The sequence below is a fragment of the Dendronephthya gigantea genome, unplaced genomic scaffold (assembly GCF_004324835.1).
Source record: "Dendronephthya gigantea isolate DGI-Jeju-01 unplaced genomic scaffold, DenGig_1.0 000001F, whole genome shotgun sequence".
In the NCBI taxonomy this organism is placed as follows: Eukaryota; Metazoa; Cnidaria; class Anthozoa; order Malacalcyonacea; family Nephtheidae; genus Dendronephthya; species Dendronephthya gigantea.
In genome coordinates, this window is record NW_021163011.1 from 1,394,752 (window position 1) to 1,408,476 (window position 13,725).

General features: G+C 36.9%; 1 protein-coding gene across 1 annotated transcript in view; it reads right to left on the reverse strand.

Annotated features, from left to right (window-relative positions):
• The window catches only part of LOC114530628, a 32,764-nt gene extending 20,995 nt beyond the window's left edge, over nucleotides 1-11,769 (reverse strand). The window contains exons 1-7 of the mRNA XM_028552224.1: nucleotides 11,734-11,769; nucleotides 6,401-6,451; nucleotides 5,890-6,050; nucleotides 5,206-5,547; nucleotides 1,426-1,523; nucleotides 1,204-1,302; nucleotides 28-590 (exon numbers count right to left, since the gene is read on the reverse strand). Of these exons, the coding sequence (XP_028408025.1) occupies nucleotides 28-590; nucleotides 1,204-1,298 (658 nt within the window). The 5' untranslated portion in view covers nucleotides 1,299-1,302; nucleotides 1,426-1,523; nucleotides 5,206-5,547; ... (1 more) ...; nucleotides 6,401-6,451; nucleotides 11,734-11,769. The remainder of the gene's footprint in view (nucleotides 1-27; nucleotides 591-1,203; nucleotides 1,303-1,425; nucleotides 1,524-5,205; nucleotides 5,548-5,889; nucleotides 6,051-6,400; nucleotides 6,452-11,733) is intronic.
• Nucleotides 11,770-13,725: the final 1,956 nt, after the last annotated feature.

Here is a 13,725-nt window from a genome sequence, read left to right on the forward strand (position 1 = left end):
CATGACCATGCAGCAACAATGACTTACCCCATATTGACGGGAATCTCCAAAAGAAACTGGTGCATGGCGGGCGAATACTGTAAAATTCCGCGCACGATTGCTGAGTGCTATCTAGTTTGGTGCAGCAATTTTCGTAAGCGGTCTCCTCCTCCAAGTACTTTGGGAAGTTCCGGCGCGGATGGTATCGATGCCAGCGACCTGCACCTGGTCGTGGCCTGCTGTAAAGGGGAAAGCCAAGCCACCAAGCATTTAGGTAACAGCATTCGTCTGCACTTTCCTGTCTCCAAAAAGGACTTAGTATACAAAAGGTGTCAATGAACCGGAAATCTGTCCTTTTAAACCTACGCTGTAATGCCCAGAAAATTCCGCGCCAACCAAACCGGGCTAATCTAAGCGTGGGGGCACATCGTGGCCAACAAAAACGTCTTGTATTTCTACTGAAAATCTGTTCATTTACCCACTTCAGACATAGTTCAGCACTTGTTGGAGGCCTTATGACCATATTTTTGAGACTATACCCAATTTCGCCGCGCCTTAGTAAGTTGGGATCAAAATAATCATCAACCTCTTCGGCGTTGACAGTACCGGAACTAATGTAAGACAAGAAAAAAGGCACACCTAAGAATTTTTAAATTTTTATGTAACTTTATATATAAATTATATAGACTATATTAAAATTCTACAGAAAGGTTTATAAAGTTATATATCCTGGCCAAATATTATTTTTCACAGAATAAACTATATGGCTATATAGCTATATGCTTGCCACTGACCACTGTAGCTCAGTGGCAAAAGCATTGCACCGGCATCGCAAAAGCGTAGGTTCGATTCCTGCCGGAGGACCGTATTCCTGCCGGAGGACCGTAGGCCGTATGTAAAGATATTTTATATATTGTCTCAAATAACTCCATGCATGCAGTCATAACACATCATGCAGTCATCAAACACAAATAATTTTCCTACATTTATGAAAAGTTTTAACAATCAAAAGAGTTTTTATTTTAAAAAATTTAAGTGTCTTCAGGCTTTTATAGAACGTATGGAACGTTCAGTGAAGCAGGAAATAATTGGAAATGTTTTGGTCGTTATTTGTAATAATAGAGTAAAATACCTATTATACCACGCACTGAATAATTGTAATCAATAATCCTCTGTATATCATCAGTAATTAGCTTCTTGCAAGGGCTTAAGTTGCGGTCTTACCTTTCATAATTCTTGTACGGCTCTTCGTCATCTTTTTGTCCAGAATTATAACCGACAACAGGCAAGTCACTCGTTTCGGCCCAATTTGAGTACATGTCCCTAGTTAACACAAGAATGATCATGTATAGCTGTTGTATACACTGCACAGATATACATGCACATGCATATATACAGTGGCAATTGTGATATGATCTATAATCAGCTATAACTTGGCTACGTTACCTGTTCACTCCGATTGACCAGTCAATGTCCTTGTAAATATAGACGACAAGTGCCTGATTTGACCTACTAGTAGCCAGGAATAGTTGAAAAGTGTTTCTCTAAATGTTGACAGAGAATATCGCTACAGCTATTTGCAAGGCACCGTTAACCGTGAAGTTTTTATCACGTTTGTTTACGCTTCAAACTTTTTAAAAAATTCAAAACAAAACTTTAATGTAATTTATGATAAAATTAACTATATACATATTTAAAAGAATTCTAAATAAAACTAGATCAAAATTAACTATTCTAATCACCATGCATTTTCAAATGGGCTGTTTAAATTCTTCGAAAGTCATAATGATTGTTGTTCTTCCTAATTTTTTTAAAAAAGAAGTACTTCGCACGTAAGGTTCAAACTTTTAGGTTTAACCGGAAATGTTGAATGTTAAACTATGAACCAATCAGTTACCACTCGATTTAGGTAAATTCTAAAGGTTTTTAAAGGGCCTTAATTTCGAGTGGAATACACAAACTGAATCCAAGCCAGGAACAGTTGAGGAAAATTAGTCTCAACTAGCAGTCCCCGGCAGAAATCAAACCTACGCCTGTGCGATGCCGGTGCAGTGCTCCCGCCACTGAGCTACAGAGGTAGCTGACAAGAGCAAGTGTGGTTAGTGTGTATTCTAAGGTACGATTTTGTGGCACTTTTGAATCAGGTTACATGCACTGTGATATTTCGACAGTTTTGACAGGTTTCCGATTAAATCCAAAAGTGTGAAACGTAAACAAACGTGATAAAAACTCCACGGTTAACGGTGACTTGCAAATAGCTGTATAATAACTTATTATTGACCGAGTTTGAGAGATCTGTACTCTAAAATATAAGTTCGAGGTTTTTAGTATGGACCGAGCGACGAATTGCGAGGCTGAACTGCATGAGACATCCGGAATACGGAAGATGCGGACCACGGTCCGGATATGGGTTTTTACGGACCGCTCGTCAACGAATCAGAACAGAGGATCTTGAAAAGCCATATAATAAGAAATTTTATCTCTTTTCCTTGCGGTCCGAATTCATATTTTAGCGTTTCCTGCAATCTGATCGGCTACGATCTGTGTACCGAAGTGTTACCCGGATATTTTTAGCGGTGATGTTACCATGTTTCACCCATGGAAGAACTCATTTAAGGCTATGATTCGTGACGCTGACATATCGAAAAATGTGGAAGCGACCGTCATCTGGCATTGCTTCACGGAGATAAAATGAAGAAGGAAAATACCCACGAGGGGATCGGCTCTACCTGTACGAAGTTGTGGGACAGGAAGAAAGGCGGACTTTTGTGCAGCAAAATTGTTCTTGTCGAACGAATTCTATTGTCTATTGTCTATTGTCCAACGAATCCTGATCAAATTCAAACCGTGTACGCCTTGGTAGACGAACAAAGCAATGCTTCGATGATATCTCCAGAACTCACAGACTAGTTGAAAATCTATTCTGAGAAGAAAAAACTATTTCCTTTCCACCTGTAGTGTTTCGAACGAGATAAAATACGGACGACGCGTTCCTGGTTTAACCGTGTCATCATTGGGTGGAAAATCATGAAATCTACCGACATTAATTGAGTGTGAAAAATATCCCAAAAGATAAGCGAGAAGTTCCCACAGGAGAGACGATGTCACATTTTCCTCACCTAAAGAATACAGTAAGAGAAATTCCTAATCTTGATCCAAAAGCGAAAATTTCTATTCTTATCGGACGTGACGCCCCGGCCCCGAACTACTTGAAGTCAGAGAATTCATCAATGGTCCAAACGGAGCTCCATGGGCCCAGAAATTAGCCATTGGCTGCACAGTTTGTGGACAATTGTGTCTTGATCATATCGATGGAGCAGTTCACGTCTCAACGCATCGAACCGCGATCGCCACCCAGAATGACCTTCCATCGAGCAGCTCTAATGATCGAGAACAAGGTGTCAGTCGCTTGAACAGCCTGCTTCGTTCTTTCTCATGCAAACCAAAAAAGAAAAGAGATTATTTGGAATTCATGGAGAGACAATTGAGACGAGGTCAGGCCATCCCCGTCTCGCAAGACAAAGAAATTTTCCACAACAATTATGATGGAAATAAACCCAACAAAGTTTGGTATCTGCCCCACTTTAGAGTGTACCACCTCAAAAAGAAAGAGCAGATACGAGTGGTGTTCGACCCATCTGCCGAGTTTGGCGGAGTTTCTTTAGACAAAGAGTACTTCCCGGTCCGCATGTTTTAAACAGACTTCATGGGTGGGATTCTAATCCGCTTTCGTCTAGAAACTACTGGGATAATGTGCGACATTCTACGTAGCTCCTAAGCATAGAGATTCATTGGTTCGAGGGAAACGACTCCACCAAAGAAATGATCGAATATCACATGGTTGTCCACCTGTTTGGTAATACCTGAAGCCCTGCAATCGCAACGTATGGTCTTAGGAAAACAGCGAAAGAAGGCGAGGAAAAATACGGACGTAAATCAAAGAATTTCTACGTAGTTGATGGATTAACGTCTTTAACTACTACCGAAAAAGCGATTACCCTAATTAAAAACATCCAGGCTATGCTCGCTGAAACCAACCTACGATTACATAAAATTGTTTCAAATTCTACTGCAGTTGTCGAAGCGCTGCCGAAACAAGATCGCGCGGCAAACATTCAAGATCTCGACTTAACCTATGACCCCCTACCGATTCAACGCTCTTTGGGAATGCAGTGAAATAAGATACCTTTACATATAAAGTATCCTTACAGATAAATCTTATACTCGTCGAGGAGTCTTAGCAGTTTTCAATTCAATTTATGATCCCCTCGGCGTCGTTACTCCAGTTACTTTGAAAGGAAGACTTTTACTTCGAACACTCTTACTATGGGAAATAAAGATCGTGCTGGTCAATTCTCGATAGTCAATTTTACGGAGAGCAATTGCAAATCTGATTGTTAAAGCAAAAGAGTTCAAGAGAAGATGTGAAGTATTCTCTGTAAAGAATATTAGTACAACGAAAACAAAACACACAAACCGTCAACTGCCACGCCTACCAACACCTGATGAACTAAACCAACTGGAGCAAACAATAATCAAAGCAGTTCGGTATCAAGAAGTTATTGAATGCTTCTTGGGTTGACACCTCGTTCGCTTTCGCGGCACGACACGTACGTGTTGCCCGGCTAGCAAAAAAGAGCTTCGATATTCTCTGGCACAGCTAACATTCACTGAAAAATGAGTAAACGTGCGACGTTGCACAATCCATCAAAGTTTTAAGAAATTTGGTCCACCATGTTTGCATAACAAACTCGCAATTTAATTTCCAAAGGTTAAAAAATCTAATTATTTACTCCCTCAATCGAAGCTTTTTGTAAGAATTGCTTCAGCAGCAGGGCTCTGTCACAGTTTACAATTTTGAAAAATTTTTGCCCGGTCAGAAAAACAAAATGGCGTTATTAAAAAAATTATAAATAGTATATGAACATTTTTCCTGTAAGTTTTATCACGTTCCGTGATTGATTAAATCTATTACAAAATATTTATACTTTTTTTATTGCGAACTTTGTGGATTTCGGCTAAAAAATGCATCTTCAAAGGGCGTGCACAGTGAACGGAAAAGATACTCAGGCTTCAATGGCTCACAAAAAGTATGTAAACAGAAGAGAGCACGAATTTTGCACGCGCACGCCAGAGCGGAAGTGTCCTCGATCGATCGTACATATATAACGCTTTAAGTCCTTTGTATATACGCGAAAGATTTATACATTAACTACGTTTACTTACGCCAAGGTATGTAGCATCACCGGGTTGCTTTGGTCGGAGATCGACCCAAGTTATGACCGTTACCCAAAGGGGATCGTAGTTTGCTCCCTTTAGGTCTTCTTTCCATAGGCTATTACCATACCCTCTAGCTTTTGAGAACACGCCACGAGGGTCGTCATTTTGATCTTCATATTTCCTGAAAAATACCTTCGACTGTCCATTTTCAAAGTAATCTAAGTCAACAGAGGACCAGTATGGTGCTAAACAAGCCGCGTCGTTTTCTTGTTCGCCATAAGTACCGAAATTTCGAGGATTTAATTCGTATTGGCGATCTTCAAATTTTACCAACCCATTGGCACAAACCTATATAAAGGTATTGAAATTTATATAGAATACTTTATATAGGAATAACCATACAAGACAAGTATATACTTGAGGTGGTTTCCCACTTCAAGGGAAGCTACTTGAGGTGGTTTCCCACTTCATGAGAAGCTAATTGAGGTGGTTTCCTACTTCATGAGAAGCTACTTGAGGTGGTTTCCTACTTCATGAGAAGCTACTTGAGGTGGTTTCCTACTTCATGGGAAGCTAATTGAGGTGGTTTCCCGCGTTATACGCCATAACTGCATGCATATGCTTCCAATTCGTTTGGGGAGACCTAAACTATGTATATATAAATGTATATATATATGTTCTTTCTCTTACATAGGCTTTAGTAAAACCTTTTCCTTTAAAATTGCAGCCAAGAAAGGGTAGATTGAGTAGTTTGCATTGAGCAGTCTTCTGTACAGTAGTGCTTGAACCATCAGATGCGACCTTAATACTGAATGTGATTTCATTGTCGCCAGTGTAATTGACCAGTCGATCTGCAAGAAAGCATAGATAATTGGAGGGCACGCAACTCAAAATTATATTTAGTTCCAAGTTTCAAATGCTCGAATCCCCTAAAATTCAAACGTAATAACTAAACTTTTTTTAATAAGATATATTTCGTCGTAACTACTAACTCCTCGTAATTCACATGCATGTCGTAAATCGTCGTAATTCGTTGTTATGCAAAGTGCGACTAAAGAAAACCAAACTATACAACAAATTACGACATGTGAATTATGACGAAGTTTGTCGAGTTATGTCACATGAAAACTAGCTATGAAAACTAATATTTTAGTGACATGTTTTGTGAGAATCGATTAATGAAAAACCAATGGACACTTACCATCTCCGAGACCTGTTTCTGTACTACCTTCAAACTCCCCATTTCCCTGACCTATATGACACACGAAAGAAAAAAAAATTAACCGTCGAATTAATATTTGACAAAAATTTTGTCCAAATTTTCTAGGTCCAAACGTTTCTGGCGTGAAAGCTGATGTACAAGTTAAGTATATTGCAATACAAAATTAAGAAAATAGCGAAAAATTAACAGCTAAAAATAACTAAACAGCCCTGAAGGAACTTTAATATAATAAGGCGAAAACGTATTTGAAAATACTGTCAAAATACATGCATAACGTTGAATAAAAATCTGGCAGGACTGAATTTTGATAAGAAATTAGCATTGCTTTAGAAATAATGTTTCAAAAAATCTCGATGAAGCGCTAAAAACACTTGCACTTAATGTCAAAAAGATATTAAACAATAGAAACTCCGTAAAATGTAATATAATTTAAAAAATATAATTTTCGACGTTTAGGCTAAGCTATATAGTCATCATCAGTCAACAGGGAAATATAATGATTATTTGATAACGACGAAAATTATATTTTTCAAAATGTTCATGATCATGATTTAGTTATCTTTATTAATGCGAAGTGAAAATAACGAAATAACGTGAGAAAACGAGCCCGTACTCGTTCTCCCAAACTCCCATGCACGCGTGTTTTTATAATTATAACTGTATATAGAAACACGAAAAATGTTTTCTATTTCTTAAATATTTTATGAACATATTCAGTGGTCCCCGTAAAGCTAAAAAGAATTGCCCGTAATATCACTCGTATACTATTCAGTATCCCATATTGTACTCGCCATGCATCGTATAATGATCTATACTACCAGCTAGTCTATTAAATAAACGGTAAACCAGTCAAAAATCGAAGGAAGTCCAAAATGACAGTAATTCTAAAAATGATGAACACATAAGCGGCTCGTAAAAATTAACCATGCAACACTGGTTAAATGAAAACAAAGCAAGTAGTGTTACGTAGTTGATGTTAATTATAGGAGTTTGATGGATAGTTTGGTAATTAGTATAGAAAGCAACAGAGGTTTAAAGGCATTGGAAGGTTTATAATAAAAGCATAAAATTATATGAGACTGTGAAACTATGAAAGGAGCAAAAATAACAAGAGTTCAACATGACTGATCAGTGACAGTGATCTGACAGTGACTGACTTGCCATCGTCTGGACGAGTTCATCTTGGTAACTGATCACAAACCCTTGGAAGTCATATACGGAAACCGTCAAGCTATATAAGACATCAGCCAGAAGTGAACGATGGATACATACTTCGCCTCCAGCCCTGTAGACTCAGGATATAGTTTACAAATCTGCATGGTGCAGCAAACCCGGCAAGAAAAAGTGATGGAAGAGCAATACATCAACCTTATTGTAACCAAATTCCGACGGAACATTGAGAGGTCTGCGTGCAGCAATACGGAAAAAGAATTCACGTGTCAAGCATTTTAAAGCCATCAAGAACGAACTTACTGTCACCTCAAATGGAATCATCATTCGCGGAACAAGAATCGACATGTGAATTATTTATACAAAACGTTGCAACAAAGGGCAATAAACATCGCTCACGAAACTCATCTCAGTATTGAGAAGACAAAAGGCCTTTCATTGTTAAAGAAAAATATGGTCTCCTCAGATAGATAGCATAAAGAAGTTGTGACTTGGGCAACAGAATGCTCCAGAACCACAAGGAACGACAAGTATGCCGGAACATCCCTGGAGAGTTTTAAATATCAATTTCATGGATCGTTACCGTCTAATGATTACCTTCTTGTTCTCGAAGCGGTAGATAAATATTTGAGATTCCCAGAAGTCGAAATACTAAGCTCAACGAAAGCATCAGCTGTTCATGGTGTTCCAGAAATCATAAAATCTGATAATGGACCTCCTTTTAATGGAGAAGAATACAAGCGATACCTCAAAAGCGTTAAGAATAAAACCAGATTTTATCACACTTAGATAATTCAGTTATAAAATACCTAATTAAGCAACTATAGAACCTAGATACTCCAATAATAATCTGTGTGATGGACACAAAAAATATACATTTCGCATAGTTGTAATTTCTCAACTGAAACGAAAGGGATTGTATAGTGATAGTTAATGATGAAAAAATAGTAGTGTCTGATGGAGAACTATAAAAATAGATAAGCATGACTGCATGTTTGGAATAAAAAAAAAACAGGTGCCAGTTGTTCAAAGCTGGGTTAGCACTAGTTTATACTATTTACTGACCGGAATCGCATGGTCGCGACAGTAAAATTGCCATATCAAAGCAATTTTTATCCCCATATGTATATTAGTAAATATGGGGAGAAAAGTATATACCCTCGAGTTTGGACCCGAGATGGTGTTCGAATTAAATTTCGGTTTATACTATTCATTTGGAATGTTATTCCTTGTTTGATGGAACTGAAGCATAAAGTTTGTGATTTAAACGCTGCCAACATTGCAGTGGATACCTACGTAATAATTTATACATTTCCACAATAACTGCATGTCGTTTTTCTTTTCCAAGTTTATATTCATTGGGCCGGTTGTTCAAAGGTGGGTTAGTGCTAACCTTGGTTAACATTTAACCTATTGCTATTTTAGTTCATGTATTTTGCCAAAATATAGACAGTCAAAATCATCTGCACAGTGTTTATTTGGCAAAATACATAAACTGACTAATATGGCAGGTTAAATGTTAACCAAGGTTAATCTCGCGGTCTCCCATGAAACAAGGAAAGGCATTTCAAATAAATAGTACACTCCAATTCGAAATTTAACCCGAGCACCAACTCGAGTCCAAGCTCGCAGGTAGGCCTACCTTCCACTCGAAAAATACGGAAATACAATTATAACTTGGAATTTAACTCGAACCCAAACTCGTATCTCAATAATCCAAACTCGATGTTTCGAGATTCCCGAAAATAGTTAAAAAAAAGTTAAAAAGGTTTTATGGGTACAGATATATTGTAATACAACTTAAACTGCATCGCCCTTCATTAATTTGGGCGTGTTCACAAACATACGTGTATGGTTTTAAAAAATGTTTGAAATAGCGCATTTAGCACTACTGATACAAGTTATTGTATCAAGTCATTAATACATGATTCTTATTTGAAGATTTATAGTGCATGCATGCAGTTGATTTCAATTCAAAGTTCTGAAGTTAACCATAGCAGTTGGTGAGTATATGGTTTTGAGGGCCGAATGCATGCATAAAGTTTTTTAATGCTACTTTTGCTATACCTGCTAAATATACGTTAACGTTTTTATGAATATAGTTAAACCTAAAATTACTGGACAGCTACACTGCACGCAAAAATATTTACTTGATTAATTCAGAGGTTTGTTAACATAACATAACATAATCTAATTTTATTTCACATTATTTTAAGCTAAATAAATGCAACTACATACTACAATATCAATTAAAGAAAAAAAGAAAGTAATACAAAAAATATACACATAAAAGGAAAGTGCATACAGAGGCCGAAGTAGCGTAGCTTTCGAGCCAGCTGCCGGAAAAACGCGAGACAAACATTATTTCATAATTCTATAATTAGCTATAATGAAAGCGCAACTGAGCATGAGTTTTTTCAAGAATGTAATTATAGGCCAATTATGATAAACGTTAAATTCGCGAAGTTATATGTATATTTATAGCGCTAGCACTACATATTATATACTATACACTGTGTACACATGCAGTCATTATATATGTTTAATGTAGCCGAATCCGAATATTATGTAGTTGCTAACAAATAATTAATTTTCTCAAAACACATCAGGAACAGTCATGTCATGAGTCATGGCAGTCATTGAAGGATAGACTATACAGGGTGTGTCAAAATAATTTGAATTCAACTTGACAGACTGCTGTATATGAAATACTACAGTAAATGATATAATTTTTGTACGGCAATAAATACTGGCCTATTAGTTTTTCGATTATATCTTTCGTATATCAATACAACCAGAAATAACCAAGTTATCGTCTGCTAAAAATGGTTGCTCGAAATCAAAATTTTCCGCTTATGGGAAATTCTCTTACTCGAAGTGACATCTAAAGACAAAAGATAATGCAAACTTAATTCAATCAGCACAGCGCTTGTTTGCATAAGAAGAAGTTTGCGATAAATTTGCATTTCTGTTTTCAGTAATAATTGGCATTTCAAAGCCTTGTTTGACAAATTTTCAAAAGAAAAATGTCCAATTCCCATCGGCGAAAGAATGTAATTTTTGTCGCCTTTTTGTCGACCCAATAATCGTTAATTTTTTAACAGAATGACGCGTACATGGATGTCATTTGAAAGGCAAATAAATAAACTTAACAATGGTGTAAAAATCAACCAATTTTGTCACATTCTGCGTAAATACACGCCAAATTTGGATTCGAATTTTTTTTATACACACTGTATAGTCGGCCATGTCATACCTAGACTTACATCTTCAATAAGAATTCGAGTTTGTCTACTGTTAAAACATGATTTATGGGCGATACATCAGCAAACCATGACACAAGTAAATTCTTTAATTCTGGCTACCGTATATGCATAGCACAATGATACTAATATGAATATTATATATCATTTATTTCAGTGCAACCATGACAATGCCAGTCGGTTTCTGATACAGAGTAAGATATTCCCATTCCAAGATAATTACATAATGCACCTGGGGCCGGTTAATTGTATCAAGCCCGTTTAGCCCAAACGGTGGATAAGTTCAAAATAGAAAGCAAGTCTGCCGTTTTATTCGACAGGCGAACTAAATGTTTTTTACCTTACATATACCTTACATTTACAATACAAAGATACATGAGATACATGAATTTACAACTACATATTCAGCGCATAATATTCAAGTTGACTCATTTAAGAGAGATGTAAGAGTTATTTAATTTTGACTTATCCACGGTTTAAGCTAAACGGGCTTGGTACAACCGGCCCCAGGGGCAGTAAGCAAGTCGATGATCGATCGTTTTATTCAACAACCGAACTGTTTTTAACCTTAATAGTAGGCTAACATGTTATTTATTTTTTACTTATCCACCGTTTAAGCTTTAACGGGCTTGATACAATCTGTATACTCTGTTCAGTACGTATTATATATCATTGTGTTGAGATTTCCATCGCAAAACGTTGGAAAACGAGGCATGCAGGAACAAACTCACCTTAATTATTTATCTACTGAAAATCGTGAATGCATTGCCATGTAGAAATGAACAACGTTTAAATGTCCAAGGCAATTAAATTTAATTCACTGGAAAGGAATATGTGCCATGCTGGCATGAATTAAAAGTTACACGAATGCAAACTTACCACAAGTATAATTAATGAAGGAAGTGAAAACTAAGACGTTTACCAGTAGAAGGCCAATATTCAATGCGTGCGAAGTTTTCATATTGAAGCAAGATGATATTTTTTCTTCAGTAAGGCGCTGTGCGTGTTAAATGATTGCCGGCCTTCGAAGGTCGACTGGGAAGAACGAATTAATTGACTCAAAGTGGGAAACACTTTATAATGAAAAAAAAATCTATTGTGACATTGCAGGCTCCCCATGGTTGGTGCTGGAATGCCGTTGAAAATGATATCGATCGACATATCGATTTTTAAAGAGGCCTAATATCGTCTATTTTCACGGTTTAAAAATGCGAGAAATAAGGTGTTACTGTACAACTTTACGGAGAAACAAACAAGTTGTTTGTTGAAAATTATCGCATCTAGAAAAATCTCATTCAAATCTCAAGTCCTCAAGCATAAAAAGATCACTCCGAGACCCTTGGTTACCACAGTCACCATGATAAACATACAAAAACAAAGTTTTTGTATCTAATTTAGGTATGCCCATAAAGCTGTGCATGCATGTGTGTGCATGAAATGCGAGCTATGTCCTATTAATTAATTGTCTCGCGATGGTGGCTTAAAAATAATTTATTTACTTAATGTATGAAGGATAATTCCCGGCTAGAAGTCAAGTGGTATTCTTACTTCTTAAAAAATTCCACGTTGCATGCACGTACGGCTATAGAAGTGATCTAAAGTGTTATTGAAATTATTTTCAGAGTGTAATTAAAAACTCACTTCGGCAAAGGCTTGGCTGATGGAGTCAAACGTGGCATTTGTAAAATGTGGACTGGACTGGAAAAGCGCGAAGTTGTGAATTACCGACTGGTAAATCACGGACTCAGTGCGTTATATAAAACGGACTATGTTGCTATATACATTATGGGTTACGATTTTGCGGTACTTCACTCGATGTAGGTAAATTCTATAGGTTAATTTAAAGGGTCTTAATTATTATTATTATACATTATGGGTATAGCATATTTCCATGCATAGTCATATTTCCGGTATGGATTTTGAAAAACTTTCCAATGCATGTTACGGACATTTGACGCCATGTTGTAAAATGCGGACCGGCTTGACCGGGAAAGCGCGGACTTGTAAATCACGGACTTTTAAATGATTGACTCAGTCCGTGATATAAAACGCGGACTTGTAAATTGCGGACTTGTAAATAACGGACTAATCAATAATATTTTCCTCAGATCTCTCCACTAATTTTCCCTTTCGAAGGAAAATTCCCAAAAGACAAGACTTCCAAAGTTTATTGATAATGAGACAATGAACAAATTAAATTAACACTTATGATCTTTCAAATTTCAGTGCCAAACAATTGTCAACTCCAGTTTTACAATTTACATAATAACGACGCTTTTGTATAGTTTTGGCATATACTTCATGTTTTTGAATTAAAATAGTATGGAAATGGCAATTATAGTATGGATATTATAAACTTCCATGTAACTATTGCCATAAATCATAATATGGATTTTGAAAATAATTTCCGATTTTGAACACAAAGGAAATTTATAATCATATTTCTTATGGGCATTGTGTCGACTTGACACTGAGAGATAAGAGAGATACATTCATAAGATAAACTATACTACGCCCAGCGAGAAAATACTAGCTAATTTCGTATATTGGCATATCTGAATGTGAAATCTACGTCGCACACGAAAGCTATTAGAGCTGAGCTAAAGACCACGCGTATCTGTTAGCTCAGCAAGTTAAGGCTGCTTACCATAGACTGTCGTGTTTTTACATGTGCGTACACGTACGTAAAAGTGCTTTTAAATTTCTATTAGTTAACATCTAGGTCAGCAAATGCATACTAAACTAACTTATATAAGCAATTAGACTTTTACGTTCGTGTACGTGCGTATGAACTGACGCGACAGTGAAAAACAGCCCTTACTCTCGTGCGCGGATAGTCGGTTTGCGTGAGGAATTCGCCTCGAAAGACAA